A 20987-nucleotide genomic window follows, 5' to 3' on the forward strand; every position below is an offset into this window, starting at 1 on the left:
TTTTCAAATTAATTCATATTTTTAAATTACCTATCGAAAATATCATATTGCTAGACGAGAATAGAAAATTTTCTGGTCTGAAATCATTTATGTGTTAATATATTCCACAACAATTGTTGATGACTTGAGTTGAGCACAAAAAAAGATATCAGATAAGAAATTTTTCCTGTTCTCAACTTGAAATATCATGTTTTCGATAAATAACTACTTTTAAATTAAAAATAAGAAATAATTTGAAACTCTCCGGGTTATCTTACAGATCTTTTGTTTCTTTCACGAATGTTTGCCAACTTACATGTTTGATACAATTCAAACTTGTCCTTAATTTGTTCAATAGAAAAGGAATCAAGCGCAATTTATGGTACTTTGACAACGGTTCTCTGAGAATATTTCCAATTGAGAAACAAAGGGTGTGCGTCCCTTCAAAAGTGAGCAGTGCCCTAATGTTCATTCACACTGTGGCAACATTGACTTAACTCAATTTAGGTAATCTGGCCGCTGACCAGATCAGAGAGGTGGAACAGTTTAACAGTTATCTGTCAAGACTATGTTTTCACGCCGCAGGCCTCTTAATCCTGAAATTGTTTGTTGTTCTCTTAGTCACCTGACAAGCTACCTGTTCAAGACAAAAAGTCAAGCTGTTTTAAACTAACACCAACTTGTAAGTTGCATGAACAGTTCAAATTCAATAACGCAGAAAGCGAAAAAGTGAGATTACTTCATTAAGGCACACAAAAGTGATTAATCGAATAAGACAAAAAAATCTTGTTTTTTTATCAAATATGAACCATATTGCACTGGTAAACATTCGATGCTGTTCAGCTCGTATCAATCATTAAATGATCTCTCTAAGAGTTGAAAATTGTCATACACTTAACTGCGACCACTTTTTCGTTTTCTTTTTGATCGTAGCGTTTTCTGATTTTTTCATGATTTACAGCAATTCAATGAATATGATTCTGAATTTCGCTCTGTTTCTGAGAAATACAAAACTAATGCCGAGTTTCTTTTGCAGCTTTTAAATCATAGCTGAAAATCTTTGTTTCAAAATGTTCTGAATCGTTATTGATACTCACTGAAGAATAAGTACGGTACATGTATGCCAGCAACTTCAAAAATCATTTTCTAAATTTGAAGGAAAACCATTGATTTTTGATTTTTGGATGCTGATTTTTTGCATTGTAGTGAGCGTCTAAACTGAACACGTTTTCAGCTATGTATGCAAAAAAATAGAATAAAATTGGGCATCTGCTTGTCATAAAGTGTACTTTTCAGAGTCCTGTGTTTTTTCGCAGTCGCACATTAATATAAATTTTTTCTCAAATAAAACTCTTAGTTAGACCTTGGCGTATGAACAGAACGTGCAGAGCGTGCTCAAGCGAAAAGTGTTATGAATACACCTAGCTTTTCCCAAATATTATTAAAAAATTTAGCTCGAGTTGGACTTTAGCTCAACTCAAAATAAGACCCCGATTACTTGCGATTCTGCGTTCAGACCACCTTAAAACAAGACTTTATTGTTTCAACTACATTTCAAAATGGGTAAACATATATTAGAGGCAGATTTTTTTCTTCACACAAATTTTCACATTTTGTTTACGCATCAAAGAGAACAAAAGAGAAACATCAATTTGTATGCTAGTTTGGATTTGTCTTAAAAAAAACTGCTTATTTGGTTTGCAGGGGAAAAGGAATTGGAAAAGGGGCGCTGTTCAAAAATTTGATTAAAAATAGAAACCATTTCTGGGGGTAGGGGTTGAGGAGGATGCTAATTTATCAGAGTTATTTTAGTGCAACTTCTAGAAAAGTTTTATAAGCATAATTATATTCAATTGTACAATTTATGTTAAAAATGAAACAAAATAAAGATTTCTTTTTAAAAATTTAGTTCTCAAAAGAACAAAAAGAAACGAGAAAAAAACAATCTCTTTTTGTACTTTCAAGAGCACTTGCCCTTCTTCTTGGTACCTAGTTTTGATTTTTAGTTTTTCAATCAAATAGATTTTCGACTTCACTTCAGCCCAAAAATTTTGTATAAAATGGGAATTGAAAAATAAAACAGATAATAAAATTTGTAAAAAAAAAGAAAAATAATGAACATTTAACTTCCTTGTTCTTTGAAATCTCAACTCAAATGAAAATTTGAAACTAACTCTGACCTCTCATTTGATTTCTATGATTATTTTAGCCAAAAGCCGTATCCAAATTAACTACTGTGATCCAAATTAACTACTTCACTTCAGCCCAAAAATTTTGTATAAAATGGGAATTGAAAAATTAAACAGATAATAAAATTTGTAAAAAACAAAGAAAAATAACGAACATTTAACTTCCTTGTTCTTTGAAATCTCAACTCAAATGAAAATTTGAAACTAACTATGACCTCTCATTTGATTTCTATGATTAGTTTAGCCAAAAGCCGTATCCAAATTAACTACTGTGATAATCCTTAAATTCTTTTTCCAGAGAATGAGGAAAAACCAAACTAAGTTTCAAAAAGTTGTGGCTTCCCTGGTCTCCTGATAAAAAAAATGAGTGCAACGTAGAGCATTGATGAAATAAACTTTTCATTTCATCGGCAAAGATCTTTGAACATTATTGAAATCTTTGAGCTTGAAAGAAAAAGATAGAATGTTTTTTAGGAGAAATAACACGTCATTTTTGTCCAATTCAGCTAAATCTAAAAACGGGCAACTCAGCTAAACCTAAAAACCCATCTCCAGTACTTTAATTGCTCTGATTGAAACTTCATAGAATTCACCAAAATATGTGTTAATTGAGACGAGAACAACAGAAAATAATTTGATAAAACAGAAAAAATGTTTTTTTTTCAATTCTATGTTCTGTTTATTGTTATTGACATTCTATGTGCTTTAGAATTTGTTACGTAGTAAATGAAAGAATATTAACCTATCAGAATTGAGTATTTAGATTTGAATTTAAATGCGTGTAAAACGTTCTAGTATACATAGAAAGTTCCGAAAAAGTTCATTTAACCTAATTTTAAGTAAATATAACCACTATATGTATCGATTAAGCTGGTTTTCGGCTTAACATTTTTAGGTTTTCTAGACACTTGCCGATTGAATACGAACTGATTTTGACGTCAATGACATCAGACAAAAAACCAGTAAAAGAGCATTGAAAAAACCTTGCCGTCTAAGTTTTCACTGGTTGCATTGATCGTTAATGCTTACGTTGTATGTTTGTACGTCTTGATATTATAATGCTTATACGTTGCTTTGTTCTAATAACACGTTGTTGCTTATATACCGAAATGAATTGACGTCCGAAAGAGTGGTTTTACACCTTTTACATTGGTGCCGCTCCTGCTTATGAACGAACACTTTTAGCCTAATTGTTGTGATAAACGTAATAAAACGTATTAAAGGGCAGTATGGCCACTTGATAATCGTTGCTAAAGCAGCAGAGAAAATTAAGCGTAGCATTTTATTGTTACAGTTTATCAAATATGGTTTTCCGTAAAGATGTGTAGTGCAGCATTTGATACGAAATTATATCTGGCGAGAAATCAGATGATCTTATACTGCGCCCATTTTGCTCGCGTGCTTTCCATTTTATATATATCGCAGATCAATGTACATGTTCTGCTTGCGATGAACGAGTTGTGTGGCCTAAAACTGGATCCGAAGAGTATCTCGAGCTATTAGAGTGCCTCAACCCAACCTTCCCTAGAGGCGGTTCCCTGTTTGTTGATCTCAAGAGGTTCAGTTTGACAACTGACTATTTTGACGAGCATGGATTTGAAACCCCGATCGAGGTTAAGGAAATCGCAGGTTTAGTGTTACAGGTTCCTCATCCAAAATTTACAATTGATGACGTTGTCAGCTGTTGATGGGTCCTTCAACTCATGGACAATCCCCAACAAAAAAAACTGTAAGAACAGAACCCTTTTTGCAGTGAATTGATTACAAACGATTTTAGACGGCAAGTAACCCAACCCCTGATATCTTTCAAAGACATTTTCAAGGGGTTGTGTAGTCAAATAACTCCGTGAAAATCATCCCTAAAAAGTCACCAGTAACCCCCACAGTTGAATTTTTTGAGCTTAAAAAACATCAAGGTTCGGAGTTTGATCAAAGCTTCTGATACTCACTAATCCTTTTCCGCCAGATCGTAAAAAAATGCAAGTAGTACTATCTTGACAAGTCTCAGCGAAATAGAATATTTTTTAGAAAAGGGAGCTGAGAAACTTTTATATATACTTAGACTTAAAATATCACAAATCTTTTTCCGCCAGATTGTAAGGAAAAGCAAGTAGTACTATCTTGACAAGTCTCAGCGAAAAACAATCTTTTTTGGAGAAGGGAGCCGAGAAACTCTTTTTTTTTTAAAAAAAACAACGATTTTGAAAATTTTTTGGTCGAAAGTTGGGAAATTCAGACAAATTGGTCCATTATGGCTACATAGCAAAAAATTGACCTCAGATATGAGAAAAAAAGTGAGCACATAATGCTATATTGATCAATTTTGAAAATCTTTGGTCAATTTTGAGGCAAATCAAAAAATTTAGAAAATCAATACCGAATATTGATAAATCGTACTTTCAAGCTTAAAACCGTCCAGTTTACTGGATTACCGTTCCGTAATCATGAATTTGCAAAAATTGACCAAAATTTGAAAAATTGGACAGGTATTGTTGTGAGATATAAACTCACAACCTCCTGCTCAAAAAAAAAATTTTGTCTTCTTATTATCTTCGTATCTCGTTTTCGTACCGTACCGTCCGCTTCGTTTTCGTTCCTTAACTTCACTATTCACAATTTCCGTTCATTTTTCATCAACGTCGCTCTCCCAAAATTTTGTTTTTCGTTTTCGTTTCCAATCATTCCGTTTTCCTTTCATTCAGAGTTGTTTTCTCCGCCTAATTTTTTCCTTCGATGTAGTATGTTATATGTGATGAAATATGTTGTTGTTTTGCTGTAGTATGTTGAGTATGCTAGTATGCTGGTTTGTTGTTTAGGTCTTATAGCTTTCTAGGGTGTGACTTAAGTTTATTCTCGAGTTACGGCTGGGTTGTCCTTTGACTTTTCAACTCTACTAATTTACTAACCCTTCTGTTGTAGTATATTGATTTTGCTGCTGTTTGTTTGTGTGTACCTGAACGATTGCTATTTGGTTTGGTCCTGTTGCATTCTAGGGTGTGACTTAAGTTTATTCTCGAGTTACGGCTGGATTGTTTCGCGACTTTTCCAACTATCTTAGTCTACAAACACACTATTGTTGTTTATTAAATTTTGCTGTAGTTTGTTTAATAACGTTAGTATGCTGATTGTTTGTTACGGTTTGGATTTTGATAGGATGTGACTTAAGTTTATTCTGGAGTTACGGCTAGTAAATTTCTCGACCTTTTCATCCTTTTAGTGTACTACTGCATTGCCGTAAAATAGTTTGTCGTTAAATTTGTCGTTATAGACCCATTATGGACTATGTTAGATTGTCTTGCAGTAGCTTCTCTCCTTCTTCCTAGGGTGTGACTTAAGTTTGTTCTGGAGTTACGGCTAGGTTGTTTGGTTGAGTTTTTGCTGTGGTCTGCTAACAAAGTTCTTTCCAACCTCATTTTTCGTCTGTTTTTTCCCACCGTCCCGTTTCGTTGCGTTGCGCAATTTTCGTTCGCCTTCCCGCACGTCCTATTTCTGTTCCGTCGCGCACTGCTCGCTTGACCTATCGTCTGTCCCGTTTCCGTCACATCGCGCGTTGCTCGCTCGACTTTCCGTCCGTAACGTCTCCGTTTCGTCGCGCGTTGCTCGCTCGACTTCCCGTGTGTCCTTTGCCTCCCTCCGCGTTGAGCGCATAGCGTTCAGCGCTCCACTTCTGTTTTTGTTGGGCACAGTGTGCTCGACGACTTTTTTGCTCTTTGGGTGGTTTGTTTTACAGACTGTCTACAGTGTGATGTGTCTGGTGTCTTTTGCGTTGGGTTTGTTTTGCGTGGATTTGATTTGTTTGGAGTGTGCATATAATAGATAACCGTGTGCTGTGGTAGTTTTGCTGGTATTTGGAAAAAATAACATCGTGATGTCTAATAGCCTTGATCAAAAAGTCAAAAAGTTGTACGCTGCCAGGTCAAAGCGTGAGGCTGAATTGCATGCTATACATGAAGATATCCTTCATTGTATAAATAGTCAAAGTAGGCGAGTGAAAGTTGAACGCCTAGTAACAAAGTGCAACGAAGCATTTATGACCGTTGTAGACAAAAATGAGGACCTGATTGCATTTGCTGGAAAAACGGAGGATCCAAGTGCACTTGTCCCTTTACTAGAGTCTTACTTAGAGGCAATGACAACCAAGAACGACAAGATCCTCACTTTAGCACAAAACTACATCAACTCTGCTGATGATAAAGTGAGTGAGTTTCAGGAACAGAGGGCTTCCATTCGTTCTAGACTTCCCTCAATTATGACATCGTCAAAAACATCTAGTCAGCGTAAACATGGTTACGTAATTGCTAAGATGAAGCGTGAAGAAATTGAAAAACAGAATGAGGCAGCCATTCGCCTTGCTAAACAGAAAAAGCAAATGGAATTGGATGAACTGGAGGAAAACAACAGGAAACGGTTGGCAGAGGCAACTCTGCAAGAATTTGAATTGCTGGACGCCGTTTCTAAAGGTAGCCAATCTGAAACAACTGCAAGTGCTAGGAGCTCAATGAGAAGTGAAAAGGCTGTCCAAGATTGGATCAACACCTCACTTGCTTTAAGTTTTCACAATGAGGAGAAAACTAGCGAACCACAGGTTATGATTGACCCTCCAGAATGTCCTAGCCACAACAACGGCAAAACAGTGGAAGATCAGAACAAGACATTCCGTTCCAAAAAATTGTCGAGGCAATTACATTTTAAGCAATGAGACCTTGCAGCAACTCGACCCCTATTATACTCCACCCGAAAATGTTTTGGCTGCTGCTAACACACAGGCGTTGTACCAGGCGCAACTAAGGGCGCAAATGAATCAAACAGGCCAGCAAGGCACGGCGCTCCCAAGCATAACTAACCAAGGAACCGCGGATAATCAGCCGCCTTCTGTACACGCCCCAGGGGCTTCCTCACCGCCCATTCAACAGCCCATTCCACCACACACGTTCGCACCACAAGAAAATCAGAATATTGCAACCGAGTTTTTTCCCAACGCACAACTTCAAATTTTGCAATCCAGGGGACCTGAAACATCAAGTCTGCCCGAGAATAATTCGGCCCAGCGTATATGCCCCCGAAAACAAATTAATTTTGTCCCCCGAGCACCAAACGCCACTCTTCCTCCTTTTCCGACAGCAAATCATCCAACCCCCGCAATAAACGTTCCCTTGCACCCAAGCGCCCAACCAAGTCCAAACACACAACAGCACATCTCCGAACCCGCTCATCATAATTCCCTTCCCATCCCGGACCCATTATTTGCACCTAACGTCACTGCTCCCATTCTACACGCCCCAATGATCAATCAACCTCCCGTCTACAAGACTTTTCAAAATAATAATAACCGAGTAAGCAAAGTCATACGTTCTGTTGCTCCTCCTTTCCTAAATATGCCCAATATCCCACTTGGCCAGAACTTTGTGCCAAATATGAGCCATTGGCGGTTTCCACAGCACAAACCGTCAATAGTCAACCAAGACACAACCACCGTGAATAGTCTGCCTCCAAATGTACACACGCATATCGCACCATCAAGCACTAATGTTCCACTACGAATTTATCAGAATTCGCCCCCCTTTGATTGATATGCAATCACCATCCGGCACACATCAGGAAAACCCGATTGCAACTACAAGTAATATTGTACCTGGTCTGGCCACTCCGGTTTTTCAGCCAACATACCCTTATGTTGGGCCCACTCCGTTGAGTTGGAGTGGTTCGCAGGTGTCTGCACCTGCTCCTCCGATACCAGACAATGCGTCATTGATTAGGGAACTGGCTGACGAGATAACAAGTAAGAAAAACGACCCTTTGCCTGAGTGGAAACTTGCTGAGTTTAATGGCGACCCATTAAAGTGGCATGAGTGGTATGGTCAATTCAAAATGGCGATTGACTCGCAGTCGCTCACTGATGACGTTAAATTGACGTACCTTAAAACACTGGTCACCGGTAAAGCAAAGATTGCAATCGCCGAGTTTGCTTACTGTGGTTTAATGTACAAGGATGCACTAAGGACTTTAGAACGTAAATTTGGCCAGCCACAGGCAGTCGTAAGTGCACACTTGGATAAACTAAGCAACTTTCCGCCTCTTAAAATGCACAATAGTGATAACATCATAAACTGTTCTGCAGCAATATCCAGCCTCGTTGGGGTTTTCAAGTCACTATCATATGATGCTGACTTGAAGAGCGCTTCCCTACTTAACCAAGCAGTACAAAAGTTACCACCAAACATGAAAGAGTAATGGTCGCTCTTTACGGTTAAGAAGCACTGGGTTAAGCCTACTCTCCTTGACTTTAACGACTGGCTTAAAGAAAAGTCTGAGGCCCACGATCTTATGAAACAAAGCGCAACCAAGGCAAGGCCTGAAGATAACAGCACTTCAGTAACCAAGACCAAAACAGCTTCAAAATTGTTTGCATCAAATTCGCAACAAAGGGAAATAAAGAAGCAAATGCCATCTGCTTCCACAAACACTTTCTGTCGATGCATTGTATGCAAAGGTAACCACCGGCTATGGGAGTGTCGAGTTTTCAAGGAAAAGACTCCAACCCAGAGAGCTAAGTTGGTGGCGGATAATAAACTTTGCTTTTCGTGTTTACGTGATAAGCACACATTCCGCCAGTGTCCTCAAGCTAGAAAGTGCCGAGCAGAGGGGTGCAATAGTTCGCATAACACACTATTGCATGGAGCAGATAGGGTTTTCCCAACAAAACAGTCAACAAATCCCAATACTATCCAGTCTTCTGGCAACACAGTTCAAAGTAAAGCAACCACTAGTCAACAGCCGTCTAATAAGACCACAACAATGTCATCCGTTACTGATGTTAAGGGACTCCTCCAGGTAACGGAATTGCACTTGGTCAATTCGTCCGGTGTAGATAGCAAGGCTTTAGTTTTGTGTGATACCGCCTGCAGTAACTCTTGGGTGGCCGGTAGTCTCGCAGATAGACTCGGTTTGTACGGTAAAGCACTAAAGCTAACAGTCAAGGGTATTAATACCGAAGAAATAGTTGACACTAGGATTGTTGAAGTTACTGTTAAACCAAGAGAACATCAAGATTCCGAACCATTTACCATCAACCCTTTCGTTAAGGAGAATCTGAATGTCGGCTCAGATATAATTAACGTACAGGCCCTGCAGGAGACTTACCCACACTTAGCATTTCTTGATCCGTGACATATTCCTATAAAGACATTGGGATGATACTCGGACAAGATGTCTATCACGCCATCCGCCCGTTAGAATACTTCTCTGCCGATGAGAAGCGTTCACCCGTTGCCGTACGCTTACCCATAGGTTGGGTCTTAAGCGGTCCGTTACCATCAAGTTCTTGTTTAACCTCAACGTGCTTTAAAGTGAATATCGAACATGACAATGAGTTAGCAAGTCAAGTAAAGTCATGGTACGACATTGAATCATTCGGGGCAAACAAGCAAGTCGACTCCAGATCTGCAGCGGACGCAAGGGCTCACGAAATCCTTGAGAGTACCACCATACACAATGGCCTGAGATACGATGTCGGAATGCTGTGGGCAGCAGATAACACCAAGCTCCCAAATAATAACTTCTCCTCAGTTGTGCAACTAAAATCTCTCGAAAAACGATTGGCCAAGGATGAAGACCTCATAGAGAAGTATACTAGTAACATCAAGGAAGACCTAATTAAGGGGTATGTAATTGAGGTTCCGGACGCTCACAAGGTTGAGAGCCGGTCCGATAACGAGTGGTAACTACCCCACCATCCGGTTTTAAACCCGAACAAACCGGGTAAGGTGCGTAGGGTGCTCAATGGAGCAGCAAAATTTCATGGCGCCTCACTGAATAAATCTTTGCTCACTGGCCCTGATCTGCTCCAAAATCTTATTTACATACTTCTTCGCTTCCGACAACATCCATATGCCGTCTCTGCCGACATCGAGGGAATGTTTCTACAGGTTGATGTATTACCATCAGATCAACCATCACTTCGCTTTCTGTGGCGGGAGGACCCCACAACTAACGTTGTAGTGTATCAATATACGCGCCATATATTCGGGGCTAAAGACTCGCCCACATGCGCCAACTATGCATTACAACGCACTGCGAGAGACAATGCCATGTTTTACCCCGAAGCTGCAAAAGCCGTCCTTGAAAACTTCTACATGGACGATTACCTTGACTCAGTGGAGTCTCCTGAGAAAGCCATCAATAGATCGAAGGAATTGGTACATCTTCTCCATCTCGGTGGGTTCAAGCTTACAAAGTTTGTAAGCAATGTGCCAAATCTGGCTGATCGAATTGATGGTTCGGCTCAATCTACTGAGCCCAAGGTTATTGTTTCATGTCAGGAGGATTCATCGCATGTGCTAGGGTTAAAGTGGGATCACACTAATGACACTTTAGTTGTGAGTAGGGGTACAAGCTGCGCTATCACCAAGTCCCTCACGCAACGCTTGGTCCTAAGTCTTGTCTCAAAAGTCTTTGACCCCATTGGTCTTGTCGCACCGTTTACCGTCGGTGCGCGATTGCTCTTAAAAGACATCTGGCGTGTCACAGGACAACAATGGAATGACGAGCTCCCACAGGACATGGTTCAAAGATTTTTGGTTTGGAGTGCGGACTTACCAAAGCTTGAAAACATCAAAATTCCCCGAAGTTACTTTAGTGGACCCTTTGATAATGTAGAATTGCGCATATGTTCGGTGGCAGTTCCCAGGATATTTTTAGTGCCGTCGCATTTCTTCGAGCCCGAGTAACAACTCCTACGGGCAAGGTAAAAACAGAGCTCGCGTTTGTTTTGGGGAAAGCGCAAGTGGCGCCAATGAAAGTAATGACTGTCCCAAAACTGGAGTTGCAAGCAGCTCTACTTGCCGCTCGATTGAAAAGGGAGATTATGCAAGCACTTACTGTATCTGTTAACCAAGTATTCATGTGGACAGACAGTACGACCGTTCTCCAATGGATTAACTCAAATGAAAAGCAACCAATCTTTGTTGCAAACCGTGTTTGCGAAATTTTGGAGTATACCAGCGTTGACCAATGGAACCACGTCGCAACTAAGGATAATCCAGCTGACGCTGGCACGCGTGGAATGTCCGCTGAGGTTCTGCAACTCAGCAGTTGGGTCAATGGTCCACATTTCTTAACTAACTCAAGGTTCCCTTTCGTGCCGAACAAAGACGTCATTAATAACATCAATTTTGGCGTCAACCAAGCAGTCATCATAGAAGACACTGTTTCTCTCGCTACATCTGTTAAAAAACAGATAACTCCCGTTCCGTCGTTATTCCCATTTGATAAGTTTAGTTCTTATCAAAAGTACTTGCGCATTGCCGCATACGTTCTCCGGCTTTTGCCAAAACATGCCGGCTACCGTAACCCCGATGGTAGCATTACCGACCCTACTGAGCTTGACGAAGCCGAGCGTCATCTACAGTACTTGGTGCAAGGAGAGTCTTTTGAAGCCGAAAGAAAAGATCTTCTTGACAATAAATTCGTTAAACGGAGTAGCCGAATTGCTCCACATTCACCGTCTATTAGTCCAAATGGGCTAATCCGTTCCTCGGGCCGCATCAAGCGGTTAATTGAAGTTGGGTTTAACGTAAAGTATCCAATCATTTTAGATGCACGTCATCCGTTCGTAAAACTGTTTCTTGAACACACGCACGTAAAGCATTATCATCAAGGCGTTGAATACCTAAGATCAGTTGTGCAGGAACGCTAGACAGTACTGAAACTAAGATCATCCTGGCGTTCCATCAAGCAGACTGCCTGAGATGCCGAGAATTTCAAGCTGTAACCATGCAACCAATCATGTCTGACTTACCTAAGGAGAGACTTGCTTACCAGTCTCCTCCCTTCACGAACACTGGCGTTGACTACTTTGAACCATTCTATGTTACTGTCCGCCGTACTACTGAGAAAAGGTGGGGCTTCCTCTTCACCTGTCTCACTACTCGCGCTGTCCATGTCGAGATAGTTACATCCATGGACACCAGTTCTTGTGTTATGGGAGTTGAGCGGGTTGTGTCACGTAGGGGTACACCTGCCGTGATTTGGTCAGACAATGGCACTAACTTTATTGGAGCGGAGAAAGAACTCCGAGAAAGTATTGAAAAGTGGAACGTTGTCAACATTGCAGCTGAGCTCGCTCACAAAGGTATAAAGTGGAGGTTCAATCCACCCAGCGCACCACATCAAGGGGGTATCTGGGAGAGGTTGGTACGCAGCTTCAAACGCGTGTTGTATACTATTCTTGGCACGCGTCGCCTCATGGATGAGGTACTGCATACTACCTTTTGTCTCGCGGAGAATGCTCTCAATTTGCGTCCTTTAACATCCGTAAGCGCTGATCCGTGCAATTTGAACGCTTTAACGCCCAACCACTTTCTTTTAGGAGAATACTCTACCGGTATTCCGTCTGTTGTCGGCAATAATGAGTTTGACCATCGTAAACGTTACGCCCGTGCGCAGTCGTACGCTAATGCGATCTGGTCCCGTTGGATCAGAGAGTACGTAACGACGCTGAACCGACGCTCTAAGTGGCAGACGCCTGTCGAGCAACACCTTAAGACCGGTGACTTGGTTGGGATAGTTGAGGAAACCAACCCTAGGGGTTACTACCCAACCGCTCGGATTGTGGAACTCCGTTACGGCTCCGATAGCGTCGCGCGCTCCGCCGTTTTACATACGTCGACCGGTTCACTCGTCCGTCCGCTTGTAAAACTTGTACCAGTTTTCCCAACATCTTCTCCCGGGCCGGAGGATGTTACGTAGTAAATGAAAGAATATTAACCTATCAGAATTGAGTATTTAGATTTGAATTTAAATGCGTGTAAAACGTTCTAATATACATAGAAAGTTCCGAAAAAGTTCATTTAACCTAATTTTAAGTAAATATAACCACTATATGTATCGATTAAGCTGGTTTTCGGCTTAACATTTTTAGGTTTTCTAGACACTTGCCGATTGAATACGAACTGATTTTGACGTCAATGACATCAGACAAAAAACCAGTAAAAGAGCATTGAAAAAACCTTGCCGTCTAAGTTTTCACTTGTTGCATTGATCGTTAATGCTTACGTTGTATGTTTGTACGTCTTGATATTATAATGCTTATACGTTGCTTTGTTCTAATAACACGTTGTTGCTTATATACCGAAATGAATTGACGTCCGAAAGAGTGGTTTTACACCTTTTACAGAATTGAACTCAGCTGCTGGCCTCCCATGGACCTAAATTTTCAGTAAAAAAATGTAAAACATTATTATTTGAAAACAAAAAATAGGAGATCACTAGTCTATCTACGCTTTTAATACATAACCAGAAACTCAAATCAGGAAAATTTTTGAACAAGAAATTAATTTCTGTCATTTTTTGCATCATTAGGCGATAATTGTAACGCTTCCTCTCTATAACTCTTTTTACCTGATAATATGAGATACAAAAAACAGAGTTATTTCCATGGAGACATTCAAAAAAATTTAAAAAAATGGGCTGCCACTTGAGGAGGAAAGAAAAAACAATGTTTTTCTTTTTTAACAGTTTTATTTCAGCTCAAATTGACTTTGTTGTTAACACGGTTCAAACTCAATCGACTAGCAGGACATTTCACAGGAATTTTTTTTGGAAATGTCTTTCTAATTTCATTTCAAATAATAAAAATTGGTAGTTTTTTGAGGTACAAAATTTATCCAACGAAATTATTATTATTGGAAAATACTGACAAAAATCAAGTCATCAATTAAACAGTGGTGCTATAAGACCATGATTAGCCGAATCAAACACATATTGGGATTTGAACAGGAAAAACAGACACCATCCTTGCAACGGTGCAATTGTCTTCCCAACTCTAGATTTGTTGGCCTTAAAATGATTTTTATGCATTAGACTCAATTCTGTTTTTAAAAAATCAAAATGCAGAATCTACTTGCGTGATGTAAATTTAATTCAAAAATGCCAGTATTTCAGAAAAACATTGGAAAAACATCAATTGCGTACTTCTTCTTCCATCTGTAACGTAAAAATTGAAAGAATTTTTTTGTTTTGTTTGATTTAACATAATTTTTACCGAAAATCAAAAACGTGATATCGACAACAACTATAATTTTTGATGACTTCCTGTTGTTCAATGACATTTTTGAGCTGGAAAATTTCAGCTGGATTGTGGGTCTAACTGATTGGGCATGTTTTCAATGGGAAAAATTATATACGGAAAATTCAGTCAATTAATTGTTTGCTACTTCAATTGTTTAAACTGTTCGCTTCACTTAATTTTTTGCAAGTTATTGTCCACGTTTGGTTAAGATAATTTTTTTCGCAACTGATTACTTTTGCTGAGCTTCAAGCGTCCCACGAGCCTCTTTAAGTGGCAACCAAATTGCCAATGCATGTGGTCTAACATTTGTTATTATTAAAGCAAAGAAAAGGTTATGATTTTTTTCAGTTTTTTATTAAAGAAAGTTGTAATCAAGCTCGTTACGAAAATTGCTTCAATTTGAGTTTTGCAAAACTGTTATTCAAAAAACTCTTTTCATCTCAGAACTATGAAAATTTTTTAACAAATATGAGACGTATGTTGGAACATTCTGCAATACGCACAATCTCGTACGAGCCGTCTTGTTTCAATAGTAAACTGCGCCTTATATAGACAACCTTGAACAACAACCGCTAGAGTTTCGAAGTTTTTTCATAAGTCGTTCTAGGTTTTGTCTTTAGAGAAATGTTGGGAGGCCAGTGATGGCACCGAAATTGAGATTAGTAGTTTTACTCAAAAATTTATCTGGCCAAATTTTAAATTTATATCATCAATGATTAGGATCCCGTTGAAGTTCAGTTGATTGAGGAGGCATGATGAAAGAGCTATATGTGTTCACATGGTCTTACCTTTCTGGCAGGGACATTTTCCAGGACCAAAAGGACCGATAATCTGTTGAGAAGTTGGAGGTAGCGCACCCTAAAATGCAGATAATCTTTTGCATATGATGAAATATTTGAATGGATTTTTTAATCGATGGAGGTAGAAATCCCACGGAATAAAAAATGAACTGTCATTTGAAAATTTTGCGTGTATTGTCTTGGCCCTAAGAGTTATCTCGCTATATCTTGAAAAATCTTGCAAACTATTTTTAAAAATCTCATACGATTTCCTTTCATCATTTAATTATGCAAATTGATTAAAAATTTTGCAAAATAAGCAGATTCTGAAGAGAAGTAGCGTATGACAAGAACGATATAAATTAAGATGAAAATGAACTGATTGATATAAGAATAGCAAATTTTGTGGATGCAATTGTATTTACAGAAAAAAGACCTTAGACTATTTTAAAATATCGAGCTTCTGGTTGCGTTTTTGGAACAATTTGTGGATCCCAGAATTGTTTGAGAAGTGGACGAAAAAGTTGAAATATGAAACATAGTTTTTGCATATTTTCAGTGTAAAAAATTAACACTGAATGAAAAAGCAAAGTGAGTGTAAATTTATATGGACCAATTAAGAGTTTTGCAAGCTTTGGTTAACAAGATCTTACTAGGAAGACCAGGAAAGCTGCATATTCCATACTCCACCGGTTAACAAAAAAAATAATTCATCAAAATCTATTTAAGTGCAGAGAGCGAGTTGTTCAGCCTAATCAAAAACAGAGATTCCAAACGGCTTGATTTCAATTCTCCTCCTGTTTCCTTACAATAAAATCTCCTCCTGTGTTTCATTAAGTTTTTCAAAAAAAAACAAAAAATCCAAAAATTTTTGTTTTCTTCTCTCTTTTCAAACTAAACTTCATAATTATTTGCAGTTCTACAGCGTCCAAAGTTCAAAATAAATGGAAAAGCTACATTCAACTGGCGTCATATTTCTAGTTTGAATCACTGTGAAGAAAAGTATGAAAAAGTTTGGAAACCAGATCGTAAAGCAGGTTCGAAAGTAAAATCAAAGTAATCCACATTCTGAGAACTAGTACAGTAAAAGATACAACGCACTCCAAATATGACACCAAGATTATTCAAATTGGATTTTGTTCTGGATGCAAATTATTTGGGCTAAGTGGAAAACCTAAAAGTAACCTCATTCTTAAGAAAAAAAAATGCAGAAGAATTTTAGCCAGCCAATATTCAATTTCTTTCATTCCCGTAAAGAGAACTTAAAATATGCCATAGAGACCCACCTAATGACTAAGGAAAATAACAACAGGAACCAAAAGTTAGTTGCCTGTCAGCTACACTCTGGAACATTTGTTTATCTAGTTTCTCATTTTAAGAAAACAAAAAATATTTTTGCTTTTTCTTTAATACGCATTCATAAGCCCGAAACATTGACTTTTTTGGACTTCATTTGTTCATTGGACGTTACATTTTTAGTAGTTACGTAAGAGGGTTTCCAATTCTTTATTTTCTGCAAATTGTTCAGATATTCATTTTTTGAAAGTTTTCGATTATTGGTTTTCTGTAAGTTAATGTTTTTTAACTGAAGTACTATCCATTAAATAGACTTTCATGGAAACTGTACTTGTTTATTCTCAAAGGACGAATTGAAAAAGAATTTAATTAAACTTGCCTTACTTTTCAGTTTGTCTTTTCTAAAATTTTAAAAAGCTTTAACACCTATAAGTTAAAACTGTTGTTCTTCTCAACGTAATGTCTTCTTTTAAATTAAGCATCGCAAACTCTGGTTTATCAGGCAATATTCGCTCCGAAAATTAAAAGATAACTATTTATAACTTGCAACTATTCTGCCTACATTGTACTTTTAAGGGTGTTTTGTTGCTAAACCTAAAAAAAACATAAAAATTTCCAATTGTTCCAATGATTTCAAAACCAACATAGCACAATGTTCTTGCGCTTAAAATGAAAATTTTCTGAAATACAGCCTTAGTCCAGAAGACCGGACAAAAACGACGTATGTAATATGCTTTATGTTTGGTTTTGGACGCTGAATTAGGAAGTCGCCGGTATCTTTGGTTTGCTTGGTATATTCGGTTTCATAGGTAAAGAATTTGTCCGTATGCTCGGTCTGAGACGTAAAAAAGCTTCGGTCAGTTCGGTTTTTCAGTTTTGGTATGCTTGGCACTGAAACGCAAGGCACTGCTTTCGGTATGCTTGGCGCTGTTTGCTATGTTAGGTTTTAAGCGTAAGAAATTGCCAGAACCCGTTTAAGAATAGTGGGGGTATGGAGCGAACTGGAACCCTTGTTAAAAACGTCCATTCAAAATCTTTCATCACTTTGCGGTTAATTTGGAAAAACTTTTTAAGGCAGCTGGGTGATGGGAATGGGGGGTGACAGGGAGTGTAACGGACGTGAAACTATGTAACAGTCAAGAGTGAGGTGGCGGATAATGAGGTTAAACCCGACAATACCAACAATTGTTTAAATTTCAGAACCACATATACCCAAAATGAAACCCGATTCTTGTCACGAAAAGTCAAGATATGTACGAACTTCTATGTTCTTTGCAAGAAATAATAGAAATAAGTTCTTATTAAGATAAACAAGAAAGAATCACCATGAATATAACAAGATTTTTCGAACAAAACTAAGATTGAACAAGCAATAACAAGAATAGGCACAGAGTTTTGGAAATTTTTTTCTCCAGGCAAATCAACGATTGACATTGGAGGTTTTTCCAGTTTAGTTTTGTGTTTTTCCGTCTTCCTGTTTCATTCCGGGCTTGGGACCGGCAGTGGCGGAGTTACAAATATTACTTATAAGATTGCTCACAGGGGCACGGTACAAAATTTGAACGCACTGAGTTCCAAAAAAACTTTTTCATTGAACAGATATAGAAAGCTATGTCTGCAGATTGTCTCCAGTTTATTATTATCTCCAGCTTTGGGAATCATCTTCAAAATTGATTAGCATTTTCAGTTTGAGTTTAAGTTAGGTAGTTTGATAACAGATAGAGGAAAAACCAATTAAGAAATATATTTAACAAATAAAAAATCTAATTCAAAGAAAAAACTTAATTAGAACGCAGATGAGACTTATAGTTATTGGGACAAAAAAGCGTTTTAACCCTCTAATTTGTCGTTGCTCCAGTGAGTTGCGCCCAATAACCAACCAAGGATTCGTCGAGGCCTTGTTATTTGAGTATTTAGCACTTCACTATTGAAACAATTACTCATTTTTTCTGCAAAGAAAAAGATTGATACCGATCGATTTGGAACACATTCATATGAAAATGAAGCAAAAAAAAATGTTCATAGTTTTAGAAAGACTTCAAAGCATCCCCCGACTTTTTTGTAGGAAATTTTAATTATGAACAAAAGAATTTTTTTAAGGCAGAAAGTGCCACTGATCCACTTTACCCTCATTTTGTACTTTTAGATCAGAGAAAAACTCTTTTTTTCCTTTCATGGGATGAGGTGCATCAAACAGTGATCAGAATTGATTAAAAATGTATCAAGATTGGTCAAGTTTTTGTCAAGAGCTGTCAAGAATTTTTCTTGCTTTATCTAGATAATATCATACCAAGATCTTATCAAGATTTAGCATGAAATGATCGTAATTCACGCTCTTGGCAAGATATTTCAAATTTCGCAAGATGTTTCAAGACCATGCATGTCATGTCAAGGTGTATCAAGTTTCAGTGGGTTTCTTCATTTAGTCTAATATAAATCAAATATACCGTCGTTTTTCTTACGTTTCAAAATTCGTACGGTTTTCTTACTTACCGCTGAAATGCCGGACCATGCTGCAACGTGTTTCTTCAGCATCTCCACATCACTTTCAAGTTGTGCTTTCTGGATGAACAAAAGAACACTCATCACAAGCGACAAAAGGGATAAGACTAAAGCTAACAGCAACAAATTCTGAATACAGGTTGAGGACGCATGTCTGTTGCCAAAGACGAGGACGTATTCTTTCAGTGAGCCGAATGTATTACTCTCCGTGCTTCGGCACTTGGTTTTGTGCGTTTTCAGAGGGCGCAGTTCGGGGGGTAAAGGTTCGTGTAGCTCCAAACCATTCATCATTGCGGCGTAAAAATGTATAAAAAATTAGGTCTAAATCTTGTGTCTGCTTATTAAAAACGTTTGCAGCAATTAATAGAATAGTGAACTACAGAGAAGTCTATATTTTGTGACTGTCTCAAATATTGGTGTTATTTTTTGCGATTCTGGATTTTTCAACGCTGAAACTTGATTGCTATGCAATTAAAAAGCGCTTTTTAAAAGTACCATTAAAGAGTACCGCTAATTATTCAAAATTTTGTAGAGATAAAAATCTATAATAAACAGACAAGTGGCGATAATGTTATAATAACAGTTTAGTTTCGTTTTAACTAGTTTATGTAATTAGTTCAGTTAATAATAATAAGTGAGACAAAGTGTGTGTAGGCCACGAATGCAAAGACAGTTGGGATCAAAAGCGTGAGGGAGAATAAAGAAGAGAGCACTGCATGTTTAGTTTTAACAACCTGTTTACAACTGGAAAATGAACCCCCACTCTACAGGGATAAATAGGCACTGTTTTGGGAGCACCAGAAGGGAATTTCACTTCCCTCTTCATTCAGCCTAAAGTTGTGAACAAATCGCCCCAATAAAGCAGAGACAAAGAAGAGGATACTTGTGGCGGATCCGAACAACAACATTTACTTATCTGACTGAAAGGATTGTTATTTATTTCTCAATTTCAAAAAAATTCTGTAGAATAAATTTCAACTACTATTTACGTTGATCAATTTCACATCTGAAATTTAGATCGCTGAATATTTTAAGTCGATGGTAATTGCGAATTTCGCTATTTTCTTTTCATAAGTATATGGAATAAATTTTTAAATTTCTGATGAAGTTCTAAGTGATTATTTCTTTTTTAATACTGTTCATTGAGATGACTGTGCGATATAGTCGATCAAGCGAACATTCGGCTTCGATCGTCCGCGATTTGCGGTATAGGAGAGGCTTGGGAAAAGTGGAAACTACTGTTTGAGGTTTGAGGGGAAATGAAACATGGATTAGGGAATGGGTAAGCTGAATACACAAGTTAAGTGTTGATAAACGTCTACTTCATTTCGATCGCCCAAAATACCTGCTCAACGTCGTTCAATCCTCACACGGCGGCTTCGATCGTATATTTCATAGATTTGTACTTGTTATGGCTTCCATGAGGTCATTAAAACTTCATGCTCGTGGCTCAGATTGTTAACCGTGCTCTGTTTTGTATATAGCCCACCGGGGCCGTACCAAATTTTAGAAAGGAACAGAAATCTAAGTCAGTTGGAGAAAATAGGAAAGCAGGTCTCGGGTCTGTACGTCGGATCTGATTAGCGGCTTTAAACAGACTCCAATCATGTAGCTAGGTCATTGACAGATCCTGTATTGTAATACGGTAATGGCTCAGTTTGAGATCCAAGTCCGAAGTGATCTATGATGCAACTTTCATTCACATAAAATTTGAGTGCAGTCAACATGCAATGGGAACCAATTTTATAAGATCGGATCAGGCAAAAATTACCTCTGCAATGACTTCAAACCACTATATAGATTTTCATGAATCCTGGTCTTGACCGTATATGCAACACTGGACCAAATTATCGTGAGTTGAATGTCTCGTTAGACCAATCGACTTGCAATTGACCAATCTTAGTTGCTTTTATTGCTACACTTGTCTAGACTTTTGCGCAACCCTGGTCTAGATATTCGCCTGATCAAAAGCCAGACTCTAGACCTTTTTAATTTAACATATTTATATTAATTTGTTTTCCGATTATCAAGCTTTTGTTTCACTCGTCAAATTCTTGCAGACGTTGAATGCGTTCATAACATAACTTAACATATTATGCATTGTTTGTCGTTAACTGGGAGCGTTTTGTTGGAGCAAACGATATACAAGCAGGCTGTCAAATTTAATTAATCAAA

The 20987-nt window shown here is 38.1% G+C and overlaps 1 protein-coding gene across 1 annotated transcript in view; it reads right to left on the reverse strand.

Annotated features, from left to right (window-relative positions):
- The window catches only part of LOC142339109 (uncharacterized), a 70848-nt gene extending 51207 nt beyond the window's left edge, over positions 1-19641 (reverse strand). Inside the window, exons 1-2 of the mRNA XM_075388847.1 lie at positions 18804-19641; positions 15024-15093 (exon numbers count right to left, since the gene is read on the reverse strand). Of these exons, the coding sequence (XP_075244962.1) occupies positions 15024-15093; positions 18804-19103 (370 nt within the window). The 5' untranslated portion in view covers positions 19104-19641. The remainder of the gene's footprint in view (positions 1-15023; positions 15094-18803) is intronic.
- Between the last annotated feature and the right edge of the window lie 1346 nt (positions 19642-20987).

Source organism: Convolutriloba macropyga, chromosome 1 (genome assembly GCF_964194025.1).
Source record: "Convolutriloba macropyga chromosome 1, txConMacr16.3, whole genome shotgun sequence".
NCBI lineage: Eukaryota > Metazoa > Xenacoelomorpha > Acoela > Convolutidae > Convolutriloba > Convolutriloba macropyga.